Here is a 13451-nt window from a genome sequence, read left to right as displayed (position 1 = left end):
AGGCCACATCTGGAAGACAGATGTGGTCCCAACGCTTGTTCTCTGCCTTTGACTCTCTCTCTCTCTCTTTCTCTCTCTCTCCTTTTGCTGCTTCTCACCCACTCTCTCGCCACTCTCTCTTTTTCTCGTGTCTTTCCCTCCCTTTGGGAAACATGAGAGCTGAGTTAACTCTCTCTCTCTCTCTCTCTCCCTCCCTGGCCGGACCACCCACATTCGGAAACGCCTAGCTGCTCCTCCTGAGGCAGAGCCGGCGGCAGTTTGGAGAGACAGGAGGGGGGGGGGGAGCAGCCCGAGTGAGGGAGAGAGAGATGTAAGGATGGGTTATGACTGACGGTTTTAGCAGAGTATCAATTACATCAATGTCAGAGCCCTAACCTGCCATTGTGTGTGCAGGAGAGAGAGAGAGAGAGAGAGTCTGGGAGAGACTTCACGCTCGGCTCATAAACCTCCTCCTGCTCGAGTCTGATGGAAACAGATCCCAGAGCAGACGTGGCCTCGTGCTTCCACTTCCTCGTATCTATGCAGATTAAATCATTTCACATTCAAAAGGCCTCAGAGGAAGAATAACGGAGATGATCTGAGAACAGCAGCTTTTATTTGCTTGGTCGAGCAGGAAGTGAAACGTCTCTTTCAAACTTGTACAATTCAAAAGGTCAATGTCTCCATCTGGTGGTTGATTCTTAGTTTTGCAAAAAAAAACTTTTGGGAATGTTTCTTCACAGAGTTTACGACACTTCTTTTATTTAGTTACTTTATTGGTATAATAAATAACTTATCATTTCTTATAGCTTGGTTTGAATACTTCCTCCACTTCTATATAAAGTGTTTAGATAATACAGAGAGTGGTAAAATATAAATACCTGCAGGATTTCAGTGGTAAATACTATCCTGACACGTGCTAGCTGTTAGCATGTAGCTTAATCACACAGTGAAGTGACTTTAAGGTGCACGTTAATCTATAACAGATTATCTGTTATTTCGTTTTCTGTGTTTTCCTTCTACCGACCTCAGTGGCCACTGAACCCACAGTGGCCCCCAGCATGCCCCCGAACGGCCCCCCCATAAACAGGCCGACCAGGGCCCCCAGCAGGGCCTCCCTCCTCACCAGTTGAGGCAGCCACTTCAACCAGTCCCTCAGCTTCTCCCACAGGCCCTGGAGAAAGGAGGGGGGGGAAGGCGTGATGCTGGTGGACGGGAAGATATCACCTAGGTCCAGATCCAGGACGCCCACGCTCCTCTCTGCTTCGTCTCGGACTGATTCCATCTCCTCCTCCGTGACGTCTTCCTCCGGTTGGGAGTCAGAGGGAGACGCCTGCTCCTCGGCTCTCCTCCGTCTCACCACCTCCACCTGCCGCTCCCTCACTCTCTCCTCAGCCTCGTCGTACAGAGGGCAGCTCAGGTGTCTCGTCTCGCTCTCCTTCACCATCTGCTCCACCTTCTCCAGCAGCTCCTGAACAGCGTCCCTCTCCCCCGCCTCTTCTCCGCTGCGGGTCTCCAGGCTGTGGTAGCGGCCACCGCATCGGTCCACCAGCTCCTGGAGGTCTTTGCGCCACGTGGCCAGGTATTCGTCCAGCTGCTCGTCCTCCTCCAGCTCCTCCGTGTGGGTGAAGAGCACGATGGTGTGTCTGCTGAGCACCGAGGGGCCGAACAGCTTGGTCAGGGCGTCCAGGGCCTTGTCCTCTCCATCGGTCGGCTGGTTCACCGGGACACAGAGCAGGAAGGCGTGTGGCCCGGGGCTGGACAGGGAGATGAAGGAGGAGATGTGTTTTCTTCTGTCCTCGGGGCTGCAGCCGGAGCTGAACCAGGCCGGACCGGAGACGACCACCAGCTAAAGAGGAGGAGCAGGAAGTCAACGAGGAAAAGTGTCTGCTTTGTTTTTGGTTGTTTATTTTGGCTTTGAAATTTCACTGCTGGTAAAATTAATGAAATAATTTACAAGACTGTGATCTATGGAAAGCAGGACAGAGTATAAGACTATAAAGACTAGGCCACGTCAACTGCAACAGGACATGATCTTGTACACAAAAATATATATCAATAACTCTTTTATATTATATTGTATTATATTGTATTATACACATTTGCTTCTGAAGTGGTGGCCATCCAAATAAATATGTTGCTGCTGGTAATAAACATGTAATTATGGGCTTCACTGTTCAAGCCTCACCCGTCTGTCTGTCTGTCAGTCTGTCTCACTCTCACCTGTCTGTCTGTCAGTCTGTCTCACTCTCACCTGTCTGTCTGTCTGACTGTCTGTCTCACCCGTCTGTCTGTCTGTCTCCCTCTCATCTGTCTGTCTGTCTCTCTGTCTCACTCTCACCTGTCATCTGTCTGTCTGTCTGTCTCACCCGTCTGTCTGTCTGTCTCCCTCTCATCTGTCTGTCTGTCTCTCTGTCTCACTCTCACCTGTCATCTGTCTGTCTGTCTGTCTCACCCGTCTGTCTGTCTGTCTCACTCTCATCTGTCTGTCTGTCTCTCTGTCTCACTCTCACCTGTCATCTGTCTGTCTGTCTGTCTCACCCGTCTGTCTGTCTGTCTCACTCTCATCTGTCTGTCTGTCTCTCTGTCTCACTCTCACCTGTCATCTGTCTGTCTGTCTGTCTCTCTGTCTGTTTCTCACCTGTCTGTCTGTCTCTCTGTCTCACTCTCACCTGTCATCTGTCTGTCTGTCTGTCTCACCCGTCTGTCTGTCTGTCTCACTCTCATCTGTCTGTCTGTCTCTCTGTCTCACTCTCACCTGTCATCTGTCTGTCTGTCTGTCTCACCCGTCTGTCTGTCTGTCTCACTCTCACCTGTCTGTCTGTCTCTCTGTCTCACTCTCGCCTGTCATCTGTCTGTCTGTCTGTCTCACCCGTCTGTCTGTCTGTCTCACTCTCTCCTGTCTGTTTGTCTCTCTGTCTGTCTCTCACCTGTCTGTCTGTCTGTCTCACTCTCACCTGTCTGTCTGCAGCTTCTCCTCTGTGTTTACACGCCTGGCTCTCCGCTTGGTCTGGGCCCTGCTCTGAGTCTTGCAGGCCCAGGATGGACCAGCCTGCGGGGCTCTGTCCTGGTCCGGTTCGGCCCAGCACCACCAGCCTCAGCTCTGACGGACCAGGGACAAAAACACATGACACAAAGTTCAATAATACAACACAACTTTAATTACTATGTCCTCTTTCTAGTTAACAGCAGCAGTTTTAATTTGTTCTACAGTTTCCAGCCGGTTGTGTTGTTATCATTTCCACGAGGTGACACCGCCCTTCGCTTCTCCTCGTCTCGCCCCGCACAGCCCCGCACTGACCCGCACTGACCCGCAGCAGGGGGCCGCTCCCTCTCCCTCCCGGTTGTAAAGCTTCATAATAAAGAGTCTCAGTGTATTTACCTGACTGTGGACCAGCGGCTGACATGTCTGCTCCTCTTCTCTGTCGTGGATCTGAAGCGGGATGAAGTCACTTCCTGGTTCCTGCAGACTGACTCACTCCTCCAGAGGGGAACACAGCTCCATCTGTGGCCGAGGCAGGGCGACTCAGCCCGGGGCCCGGGGACCGAGAGGGGTCGGTGTTCTCACCACTGCAGCCCGGAGGTTTATTTATGACTCGAGTCCTAGTGCTTTAATTTTTAAAGTACCCAACACATTTCACATGTTTCTTTTTGTGTTTACAGTTTTTAGCTTTCAATATAGCCCATACATTAATTCAAGTAACAAATATTATTTAATTATATTATTGGGACCATACTAAGAATAAACTATTGTGAGATTTCCAGAGTATTGTTGTCTGCTATTAAAAGAAAATCAACTAATTTTGAATTATATTATATGTATTTGAGATTTGTTTCAGATTTAGACTTAAAAAAAGTGTGAACAAGGTGAAGGAGTTGAAAAGAAAACGAAAGAGAAGAAGCACGAAAAGAAAAAGCAACTGGAGAAAGAGAAGAAGAGGAAAGAACTGAAGAAGTGAAGGAAGGAGAGAGAGAGATGGGACAAATATAAAAAAAACGTTGGGAGGCAGTAGCTGCGTCATATCTGATCAGATCATATTTTAATGTTGCCACAGTTGTGGATTTGAAGCTCTGACAGTGAACTGCTTGAGCTGCTCATTTTAGAACAAACTGTTTTCTATCGCTTCTGAAATTCTACAGTACAGACAAAATCTAAACGCTGTACGGACAGGGAAATATCAAATCTATAAAACGAGCAAATAAGGCATAACAGTACTTTTTTTACACGGTAAAAGAAACAAATAATCAGGAGTTAAATATATTATGTTTGTTGATGATGAGCAGAAGATCAACTACAATGTTCCTGTACATTTCAGTAAAAAAACAGGCAGGGGAAACTCATCGTTCACACGGTCACACCCACTTTACAGCTACACACGTTCAGCACATTACATACACTCACACACACATTCACACAACAGCTGTACAGTAACAGTAAAACAAAGCTGATACGCCAAGGAGAATTAGAATGTCCAGTAAAATGCTTCATTTAAAAAAATATGACAATTACAAAATTAAAAGAATGACGTTCCTTTTTTTCTAAAAATACACTTTTAAAAACATGTCGACACTAGAAATATCCAAGTTTTCAGATGCAGGGCAGTGGCTTTAAATCAAAGTCCGAGGGTCGGTCCTGCACCAGGAACCAAACCCCTCACGTCTGCTGACTCTGAGTCTGCTGAACAGTCACTCTGCATCCTCCACTCACAGTCCAGGCATGATGTAGGCGATGTTGTCCAATGTATTCGACTGATGTGAAAAGAGAAAGCACAGTTAGAACACTGTTATAAAAGGTGTGGCTGCATCTCCTGAATCTAGAAGTGCAGATGTATGGAAGCTGAAAACAGACAAACTAATGTGTTTTACCATCTTTCCTCAAGAGTTTATCAGTTTGAAATGAAATTGTCCCATGAACGAAGATGTAAATCTAATACCCACAACGAGGGTGAACAATACTAGTCAACATTACTCTATTTATGACAAAAAAATAAATAAACAGAGCCGAGGACAAATCTGAGACCTTGAGCACAGGAAGTCCGTTCAAGTAAGAAAATAGCTGAGTGGAAATGCACAGTTTGAGCACAAGAGGAGAAAATCCAAGCAAAAGCAGGGGCAGGCGCAGGGTATTGAGTGAAAGCATAACACAAACTAATTCCATTCAAGCTTTAACAAATGTCAGTACTGTACCAGGACGTTTCGAGGACAGCCGTTTAACTGTGGTATCTGTGCTGTGAGACAGGTCAGTGGCCCCAGCGCACACAAGATGGAGTCCAGAAGTACAGACAGGCTCCCGGACACGGCCACCATCCCCTAACACAAACACACATCAGTCACATGATTCACTTCGTCCGCTGCATTAATGAAACATCTCAACATTTTTTGTTATCAGCAGGATTATGCAGAAACATGTGCATGTGGACACTCACCTCTGTTTCCTGTAGTCGATGCCCAATCAGGGACAGGGATTCTCCCAGTAGCTGCAGGTGAGCTGCTGCATCGATGGGATCGACCTCTGGGATCCGGGCGGGGGACAGGGACAAGTTGCCGGGGGCTCTGCTCGGTGACACAATCCCGGTTCCTGTTGCTACAACTTTTATTAAAGAGAACACTAATTAACGACCGTTCTAATGAGATGCAGCGGTGAAGGGACAGAGAGTTGAGAGCGTCGGGTTAAAAATACCTTTGCTTTTGCTCTCGGTGGAGCTCTTGTGTTTGATCGTCGTGGCCTCGGCTTTGTTCTGTTTGTGCTGCAGATACTGAGCCTTCTGCCTCCAGACCTGCAGTGTGAACACACAGAGCACAGGAAGCAATAGACATTTAGTGCACCACCACAACTGCAAATATATCAGGGATATTCAAATTAGTTAGACAAACTTCCAAAGCTTTTTCTTTTGTTAAATTACAGAAAACTTACGAGTTTGTCTTTCTCGGGCATCGCCTTCCACACCTCTGCCAACCTCTTGCTTAGCTCACCGAAGACTGAGGATCAGATGTACACAGAAAATGCTTAGTTTCTTTTAGTAATTTAATTTACATTTATATGGTTATACTATATGTTACCCACCTAGTCCTGGCTGTTCAGCGTTGATGTTGACTCTGTACTCTTTACAAAACACCTGATAGGCTGTCGTGTTCTTCTTCTTGGGCTAAACGAGGAGAAAGAGGACAAACTTTATTGTAAGAGAAACACAACAAAGCACAACAGCAAGAGAGGTGAGTTGTAGAATAAATAACGACCCCACAGTATCTTACCTTCTCTTTATCTTTGTCGTGCTTGTCCCTGTCCTCCTCTTTCTTCTTCTTCTTCTTCTCTGGTATTGCGTCACTGCCTTGATGGTGGTGTGGAGGGATGGGTGCGCCCATAGCATACATGGGGCCGACAGCACTGTGAGTGACAGTGGGATGGGAGTGGCCGTGGCTGTGGCTCTTCGAGGAGTCTGAAGAAAGGGACGACAAGAGTGAGGGTTTGAGAAACTGAAAATGTTTAACAGGATTTACAATCCTCAAGATTTCTACAAGGGAAGTGCCAGTATAAAAGTTTTAATGTTTTTTAGGTGATTTTCCATCGCTCATTGGCAGAAAAATAATACTGAACTGCCTGCTGGGTAGATGTAGCCACTTGGAAATGACAATAACAGTAAATGTTATGACCACGTTTCACCACAGTACTTAAACGCTAGTAGCACATCTCTTTACTAGATCTACTCACCTCCAACTCCTTTGCTGTGCTTCTTGTCTTTCCCGCTTTTTTCCTTATCTCTGTCCTTCTCCTTGTCTTTTTTCTTCTTGCTTTTCTTGCTCTTCTTCTTCTTTTTCGTCAGATGTGTGTACGTATCATCTATGACCAACTCTCCTGCCTCCAGCTCGGCCCCAGATGAAGAACTATCATCTCCCATGCCTCCTCCGTAATGACCTGTTCAACAGAGGGCAAATATGAAGAAACAAAAGAAAACGTGGCATTCCAAGAATCAAGTAGCACCAAAGGAAATGTGTTTAATCTTTATGGTTCATCTTACCTTCCACCTCCACCTCCTTTCCCACCACAGGCAGTGGATCTCGACTCTGCTGCTGCTTCTTCTTGGACGACTTTGAGGGCTGCGTCCTGTCTCTCTCCTTCTCCTTCTTCACGCCTCCTTTGGATGAGTGCGGCGTGAACGGGAAACTCTCCCCTTCCTCCTTCTCCGGCGACATGATGAGCTTCATCTTCAGCCCGTCTGCCTCACGCAGCGTCAACGGCTCCTCTTTGGGAGCTCCACCGTGGAACAGGGAGGACTTCGAAGAAGAGGAGGAGTGCTTCTTGGAAGAAGAGGACGAGGAAGACACGGGGCGCGAGTGAGAGAGGGAGTGGCTTCCTTTGCTTCCACTGCCGCTGTTGCCCTCACGTTTGCGGTCCTTGGAGGAATGTGAGGAGACGGGGGGGTAGGAGGGTTTCTTGTGTAAGTGGGGGCTGGGCTCCGAACCTGTGGCCAAGGGAGAGGTGATGGCCTGAAGGAGGCCCATCGCTGTATCTGTCGGGAGGGAGGAGGACGGGGAGGACAGGGTCGGGGAGCGGTCTGAAGACTTGTGCTTTTTCTTGTGAGACGTTGGACCTGAACCATCGTGGTCTGACACAGGAAGATTATGGAGTTAGAGTCAATTCCTATTAATAAGAAGATTATTATAATATATAAATATCTCACCTCTGTAATAGTGCTCATCGCTGTGTTTCTTCTTCTTTTTATGCGAATCCCCTCCCAGCATGAAAAGTTCTGAATCCTAATGGGAAATGACACCAAAACATTAAATAATCTGACATATTGATCAAATTATCAAAAGATCCAATTACAATGTACTAAGCTGATATTAACCCAATAGATACAAGTTACCGAACAATGATAATTTACCTTTGGTCGCTTCTTGGAAGACTTTCGGACCTGAGCAGCCATCTCCTCCTCCTCCCGCAGCAGATCCTTGTACGACCTCCTCTTCTCTCTCTGGCTCCGACCAGCAACAAGGCCCCGGTCTCCCTCCATCCCCACGTCTAAAATATAAGAAATCTGGATTATAATCCTAACTTTCAAAGTAAAACAAAGATTCGGTGGGACACACGCGGTGAGAAACATTAACTGACTGAGCTCAGAATAGGCGATCGATGAATTTAGACCTTAGGTGTATTATATAGACACGTATATGTCATTACATCTTCACACGTTCTCCCTTCCTTGCTGCATTACGCACTTTGCAATGTTATTACTATTTATAATTCAAAGCACTTGAGTGCATTGGTTTGATAAATCAATGAAATCAACTTGAAACCAGCTATGAAGCTGCTTTGTGACGTGTGCTTCCCTCAGATGTGATGGAGCTACAGCAGGTTCATCACTTCTTTGGGTCCCTTGCAGACATTTCTTGTGTCGTCAAATCGATGAAGTTTTCTTAATTTCTCTGCCCCCGTGAGAAATACAGTAAAAAACAAATTACAAGCAGGCATTACCCATTCCTCCTTTACTCTTGATCTCCTCAAAAGCCATAGCTGGTCTTTGGTCAACACGTCTTCTTGTCACAGGATGTCACTGACACCATGAAGGCAGGATAACGACCTGTCAACAGAGCACAGAGAGAAACAGTCAAATACCAGTCGAGGTGAAGAACCTCTGTGTATGAACAGAAATGAGTCATGAAGGAGTTTGACGTGAAGGAAATAGAAAAGTTAACCAGATACTTCCTCGTGGTGTAACGTTACCCAGACATGAGCAGAGATGACTGCACCTCAGAGTGTGTCTGTTTGTGTGTGTGTGTGTGTGTGTGTTGCCTCAACTCCTGCTCAACACTGGAGAACTTCATGCAAAATCAAATCAGCGGAACATTCACAAAAACAATGCAGTGTGCCTCCTGCACGAGAGAAACAAACGCTAAACAACTTCCCGCCTACTTTTGTAAAGATACACAAACACACCCCCTCTCCATTCACTTTCCCTCCGCTGCGTCCCATTCCCCTATCTTTCCAGGAGCCCGGATCCGCCGCGCCGAGCGAGCGCTTCGCCGGCCGGCATGAGCCGCCGAGGAAAGCCCGAGGCTTCGACCCGCCGCTAGGCCGCGGTCCCCTCAAGTGGCCGCAAACAGCGCCACCGAGCCGCGGATAAACTGCTCATGTCCCCGGCTTCTCTGAGGTGATGGACCGTGACGTTTACAAACCCCCGGAGCTGAGGAAATCATGTGTTTATTAGATTTTACTACCTCCAGGAGATCTCCAATTTACGCGGGTCCAGCCGCCATCTTTATTATCGGCGGAACAATACGTGTCCGCGTAGAGGAGGGGCTTGGAGAGGGTAGCCAATCAGCGTGGAGGAAAGCAGCTATACATTAGCCATACACATGCTAAATCTATGATCTACTACTAACTAGAACTTTATATAACAAGTACGTTATAATACAAACATATATATATATATATATATATATATATATAACTATAAATAACATAATATATCAATAATATAATATACAAAATAAGCCAAAATAGATACAAATTTTCTCACATTGTACAAAAGAACAATATTTCCCCAATATAGACAAACATACTCATTTATTGATTCACAAATATCAATTTCCAACAACAGCCAAACAAAATGTTTACACCACAGTTCACATATAAACGTATCAACATGCAACACAAGAGAAAAAAGGCATCGTGATTGAAACGTGGCGCTGAACACAAACCCAGATAAGTCACAACAGGGGAAACTGTTAACTCATTTCATAAGAACTACACACATCTCATAGTGATCACAGAGCTGTGACTAATAATGGCAGGCAACATGTCAGAGAACACACATACACACACACACTCACACAATAGAGAGCTGAGGTCCCGCTGAACTGGGTTAGCTTCTGTCTCCACAAGCTTCCTGTTTTGAGTGTATTTTTGCCTTGAGGGCCTTCTTTTATCTTTCCTCTGAAAAGCTAATGTGTGTTACGTCCATATGCTGAAAGGATGGCAACTCCATTACACTGATGGCTATTAAGATCTGAGCGTCTTTTCAATTTAACCAGGCTAACACTACTTATCGTGGCCTTGCTGTCATATTAGTACGCGAATAAATAAACATTTTAAATGCTACTGTAGTTTAATATTTAATTTGGAATACGCACAGAAAACAACAGTATCCTGGTCGAGGTTTACTTGTCTGACGAAGGCTGGTGGAGCAGAGCAGGACCTCAGCTCTCTATAAACTTAGACTTCTACCTATCCCCCAAATTCTGTTTCTGTAGACTGAGCGATGTAAAACTGGCCAATAAATCCGTCACCTCATCCACCTGTGGAAAAACAAAACAAATATCTATGAATTGATGAAAAACAAACAAACAATGAAATCCTCAATACCTGCAAATTGAAGAAAATACACATGAATGTACACATTAACTGAATCAGGTCTAGCTCAGACTTAAAACTGCAGCCCGAGATGCAGCCTGATGTGAATCTGTGAATGTGGGTCTCACCTGCTCTTTGGTGCGTGTGTGCTGCAGCTGTGTGGAGATGTGTTCCAGCCGCTCTTTAGCTTCACTCTGGCCCATTAGGTTCAGGTATTCCCTCAGCATTTGAATAATCTAGGAAAGACAGTCACATCATGATCTGACTGTACTCAAGCATCCAGTTCTGATTCATTAAGCCAGGGAAGGAGATGTTCTCTCTCTACCTGTGTGACTTCCCCTCTCAGGGTTTCTAAGCTGCGAGAATCTCCCTCCTGCAGAATGTTGAGCTTGGAGCGAGCGAGATGCAGCGGGGTCCTGCCTGCTCGGTCAAGGGCGTCCACACGGGCGCCTTCACAGAATCAATAAGAACACAAATGTCTCCATTGAATATAACTGGGAAGCCTGACAACCTTCTGAAACTTCTTCTTGGCTACAGACACCTCTTTGAAAATGTCGTCTGTGTCCCATGTATTTTTAGGTAAGTGGTAAAGATCTCTACTTTAATGGGAAGCTGAGAAATATGGATTCACAAAGAATTCAACACTTCAGCAGTGGCCTCACCTCCTCTCAGCAATGTGGTGATTACAGGCACATGGTTTGTACAGGCCGCTGCACAAACACAAAAAGTACAACAACAGAGATAGTTATGTCACTTGTTGCATCACAAAACATACTTTATTTCACTCTGCAGTATATGTGTAGATTGGAACAGGTGTGAGCCTGTGAGCTGCACAGCTGTGTGTCGGAGTCAAGCCACAGAAAGATGTACGACTACTGTGTGGTTTTATGTGTCATCGTGGTGATTGTTCTCTTACCCAGATGGAGGGGGGTATTTCCGAGACTGTCTCGCTGATTGGGGTCAGCGCCGTGGCTCAGCAACAATTGCACTTTATTCACAAGGGGCAAAAAGAAGACTTGATAAATAAATTGATAACTCTAAATTGTTCCTATATAGGGACAGCTGTAAAACAGGACAGTTGTTTTGTGTGTTGTTCAAGGACACTTCAACAGCTGGATCATCGCTGAGTTTATGCTCTTTGCAACCGTCCTGCAGCATAATGTGTAAGTCCTCATGCTACTGTCCTTCCATCTTCACAGCTGTCCACCTACCGATGTTCTCGTTGCCATTGCAGGAAGAGAAATGAAGAGCTGTCCTTCCCTTGTCGTCGGCTACACACGGGTCTATGTCGTCCTGCAGGAGTTTTCGAACTGCAGGAACACAACTTTATTAACAAAACCCCTCAAAAAGCCTTCTGTTACTCTGCTTGAATAAACTACAGAATGACCTTCCTGCTCGTACCTGTGTCGACATCATTGCTGTTGGCTGCTTCCCTCAGTCTTTTCACAGCTGTGGAGATAAGACATTCAAAGTGAGACACATATGTAAATGTTAGATCCACAGAGGTCGCACTGGATGTCATCAGGCAAACAATGACAGTTCTGACAGGGACACTGGCTTCACACTTTAAAAACAAATTGGCAGCATATAAAACTACTGTTTACTGCTCATCTGTGCATGTTTGAGATTTTACTAGATAACTAGCACGAGTCTATTATGTTTTGAATATGGAAATGTTAAATGTTGAGTTCTTCTGTTACACAATGATTACCTGTATCTGTTTGGTTAAATTGTATTTGCATAGTGACAAATTACAACACCTGTTGTCAAGGAACTTAACATGTGGCAGACACCTTAGAAATATTGAGATTATCATGCCTAACATTTTCAAATTGAGTGAAAGCACCATGACAAAACATATTAAAGTATGAAAATATAATAAAATAGGCAATGGAATAAATAAAATACTTGTCATGTACAAAATACTCACATGTTACTACAGCTACAGTAAAGATGCACTATACAGTATGAACATGAGAATAACAATGTACTGAATTGATTTAGTTTGTATTTTCTAAAACTTTCACTACCTCCATGACTTCAGAGGACATTACATTGACCTCTAGAGATGAACTATTAACCATAGTTAGTACTTGCCTAACTTTAAACTACACCTTTAACTAACCTTAACTTCACCTTATCCATGTCTAACTTAACTTTAACTGTAACTGTAACTTGAACCTAACTTTAAACTAACCTAACCTGCACTTCACCTCGTCACAGTCTATAACCTAAACTTAAACCTAACTTTAAAACCTGTCTTCAGCCGAAGATGATTCCCTCTCTTACCATACACATCTTTCCCGATGGGCCCCAGGCTCCTCACGGCTCTGTGTTGTCTCCTGGCCCGGCTCCCCGTCACCTTCCCCAGCTTGGTGGCCCCTCCTGCGGGGACACTGAGGTCGGCTCGTCCCGGCTCCCACAGCAGGTGCAGGTACCGGAGTTCTTTGTCGTCCCGCGGTCCGACTCGACCCAGAACCACTTTGCCCTCCCCGATGCTGCTCATCCCGAAGCCGACCGCCGCGGAGCCCCCGTCCTCCATCCTGTCCGCGGGGCCCCGCTGCTCCCGGGCCGGCACCTCCCGGGGCTCCGGTCCGGGTCCGGGCTCCACCATGTACTCCCCCTCGGAGCTGGACGGGTCATTGTCCGAAGCGGCTGCTACGATAGGGCTCCAGCCGTCCATGCTTCACCCTGACATATGGAGGCGGGTTCTACAACAACACAAGGTCCTCGCGCCTCCAGGAAGAAAACACACCCGACATCAACACGTGAACATCAGGAATCCATTTTGTTCACAGCGTCCGGTTTGGCAGCAGCGTCTGGAGCCATTGTTCGGTCCGTCCTCACAGATCCTCCCCCGTCAGAGCGTCTCCATCCCGGGGAACGAGCTGTGTTTACACAGATGCGTTTACCTTCACAGAACCAAAATGTCTCCTGGTTCACGTTTTACCCATTTCATCAGTTGGAGGTAGTAACATTCGCTCCCATTGGACAATCGACAGCTCCTATTCACTGACGACCAATCAGCTTCAGTCTTCTTCAGCTGCTCCAGTCCAATAGGAGCAGTGCTGTCAAATTTTACGAGTGAAAGGACTGCGCATGCGCACTGTGAAAATAACAA

General features: G+C 46.1%; 3 protein-coding genes across 3 annotated transcripts; all 3 read right to left on the bottom strand.

The window, feature by feature from the left end:
- Positions 1–578: 578 nt before the first annotated feature.
- Positions 579–3519, bottom strand: si:dkeyp-69e1.8 (uncharacterized protein LOC100001340 homolog). The gene is made up of 3 exons (XM_053443714.1): positions 3362–3519; positions 2937–3082; positions 579–1828 (listed from the first exon to the last, which is right to left on the bottom strand). The coding sequence occupies exons 1-3, from the start codon at positions 3384–3386 to the stop codon at positions 974–976; spliced, it is 1026 nt and encodes a 341-aa protein (XP_053299689.1). The 5' UTR covers positions 3387–3519; the 3' UTR covers positions 579–973.
- Positions 3520–3992: 473 nt separating this feature from the next.
- hmgxb4a (HMG box domain containing 4a) lies at positions 3993–9265 on the bottom strand. The gene is made up of 13 exons (XM_053443680.1): positions 9196–9265; positions 8453–8558; positions 7863–7999; positions 7659–7734; positions 6996–7583; positions 6689–6892; positions 6232–6416; positions 6044–6125; positions 5894–5958; positions 5660–5756; positions 5406–5569; positions 5167–5289; positions 3993–4728 (listed from the first exon to the last, which is right to left on the bottom strand). The coding sequence occupies exons 2-13, from the start codon at positions 8487–8489 to the stop codon at positions 4684–4686; spliced, it is 1803 nt and encodes a 600-aa protein (XP_053299655.1). The 5' UTR covers positions 8490–8558; positions 9196–9265; the 3' UTR covers positions 3993–4683.
- Positions 9266–9527: 262 nt separating this feature from the next.
- Positions 9528–13304, bottom strand: ankrd54 (ankyrin repeat domain 54). Its single transcript, XM_053443717.1, has 8 exons — positions 12620–13304; positions 11732–11779; positions 11542–11640; positions 11247–11318; positions 10993–11040; positions 10656–10780; positions 10459–10566; positions 9528–10275 (listed from the first exon to the last, which is right to left on the bottom strand). The coding sequence occupies exons 1-8, from the start codon at positions 13011–13013 to the stop codon at positions 10201–10203; spliced, it is 969 nt and encodes a 322-aa protein (XP_053299692.1). The 5' UTR covers positions 13014–13304; the 3' UTR covers positions 9528–10200.
- Between the last annotated feature and the right edge of the window lie 147 nt (positions 13305–13451).

This window comes from Pleuronectes platessa, chromosome 16 (assembly GCF_947347685.1).
Source record: "Pleuronectes platessa chromosome 16, fPlePla1.1, whole genome shotgun sequence".
Classification (NCBI taxonomy): domain Eukaryota; kingdom Metazoa; phylum Chordata; class Actinopteri; order Pleuronectiformes; family Pleuronectidae; genus Pleuronectes; species Pleuronectes platessa.
The sequence above is the reverse complement of the archived record's forward strand: the minus strand, read 5'-3'. Positions and strand labels throughout refer to the sequence as shown.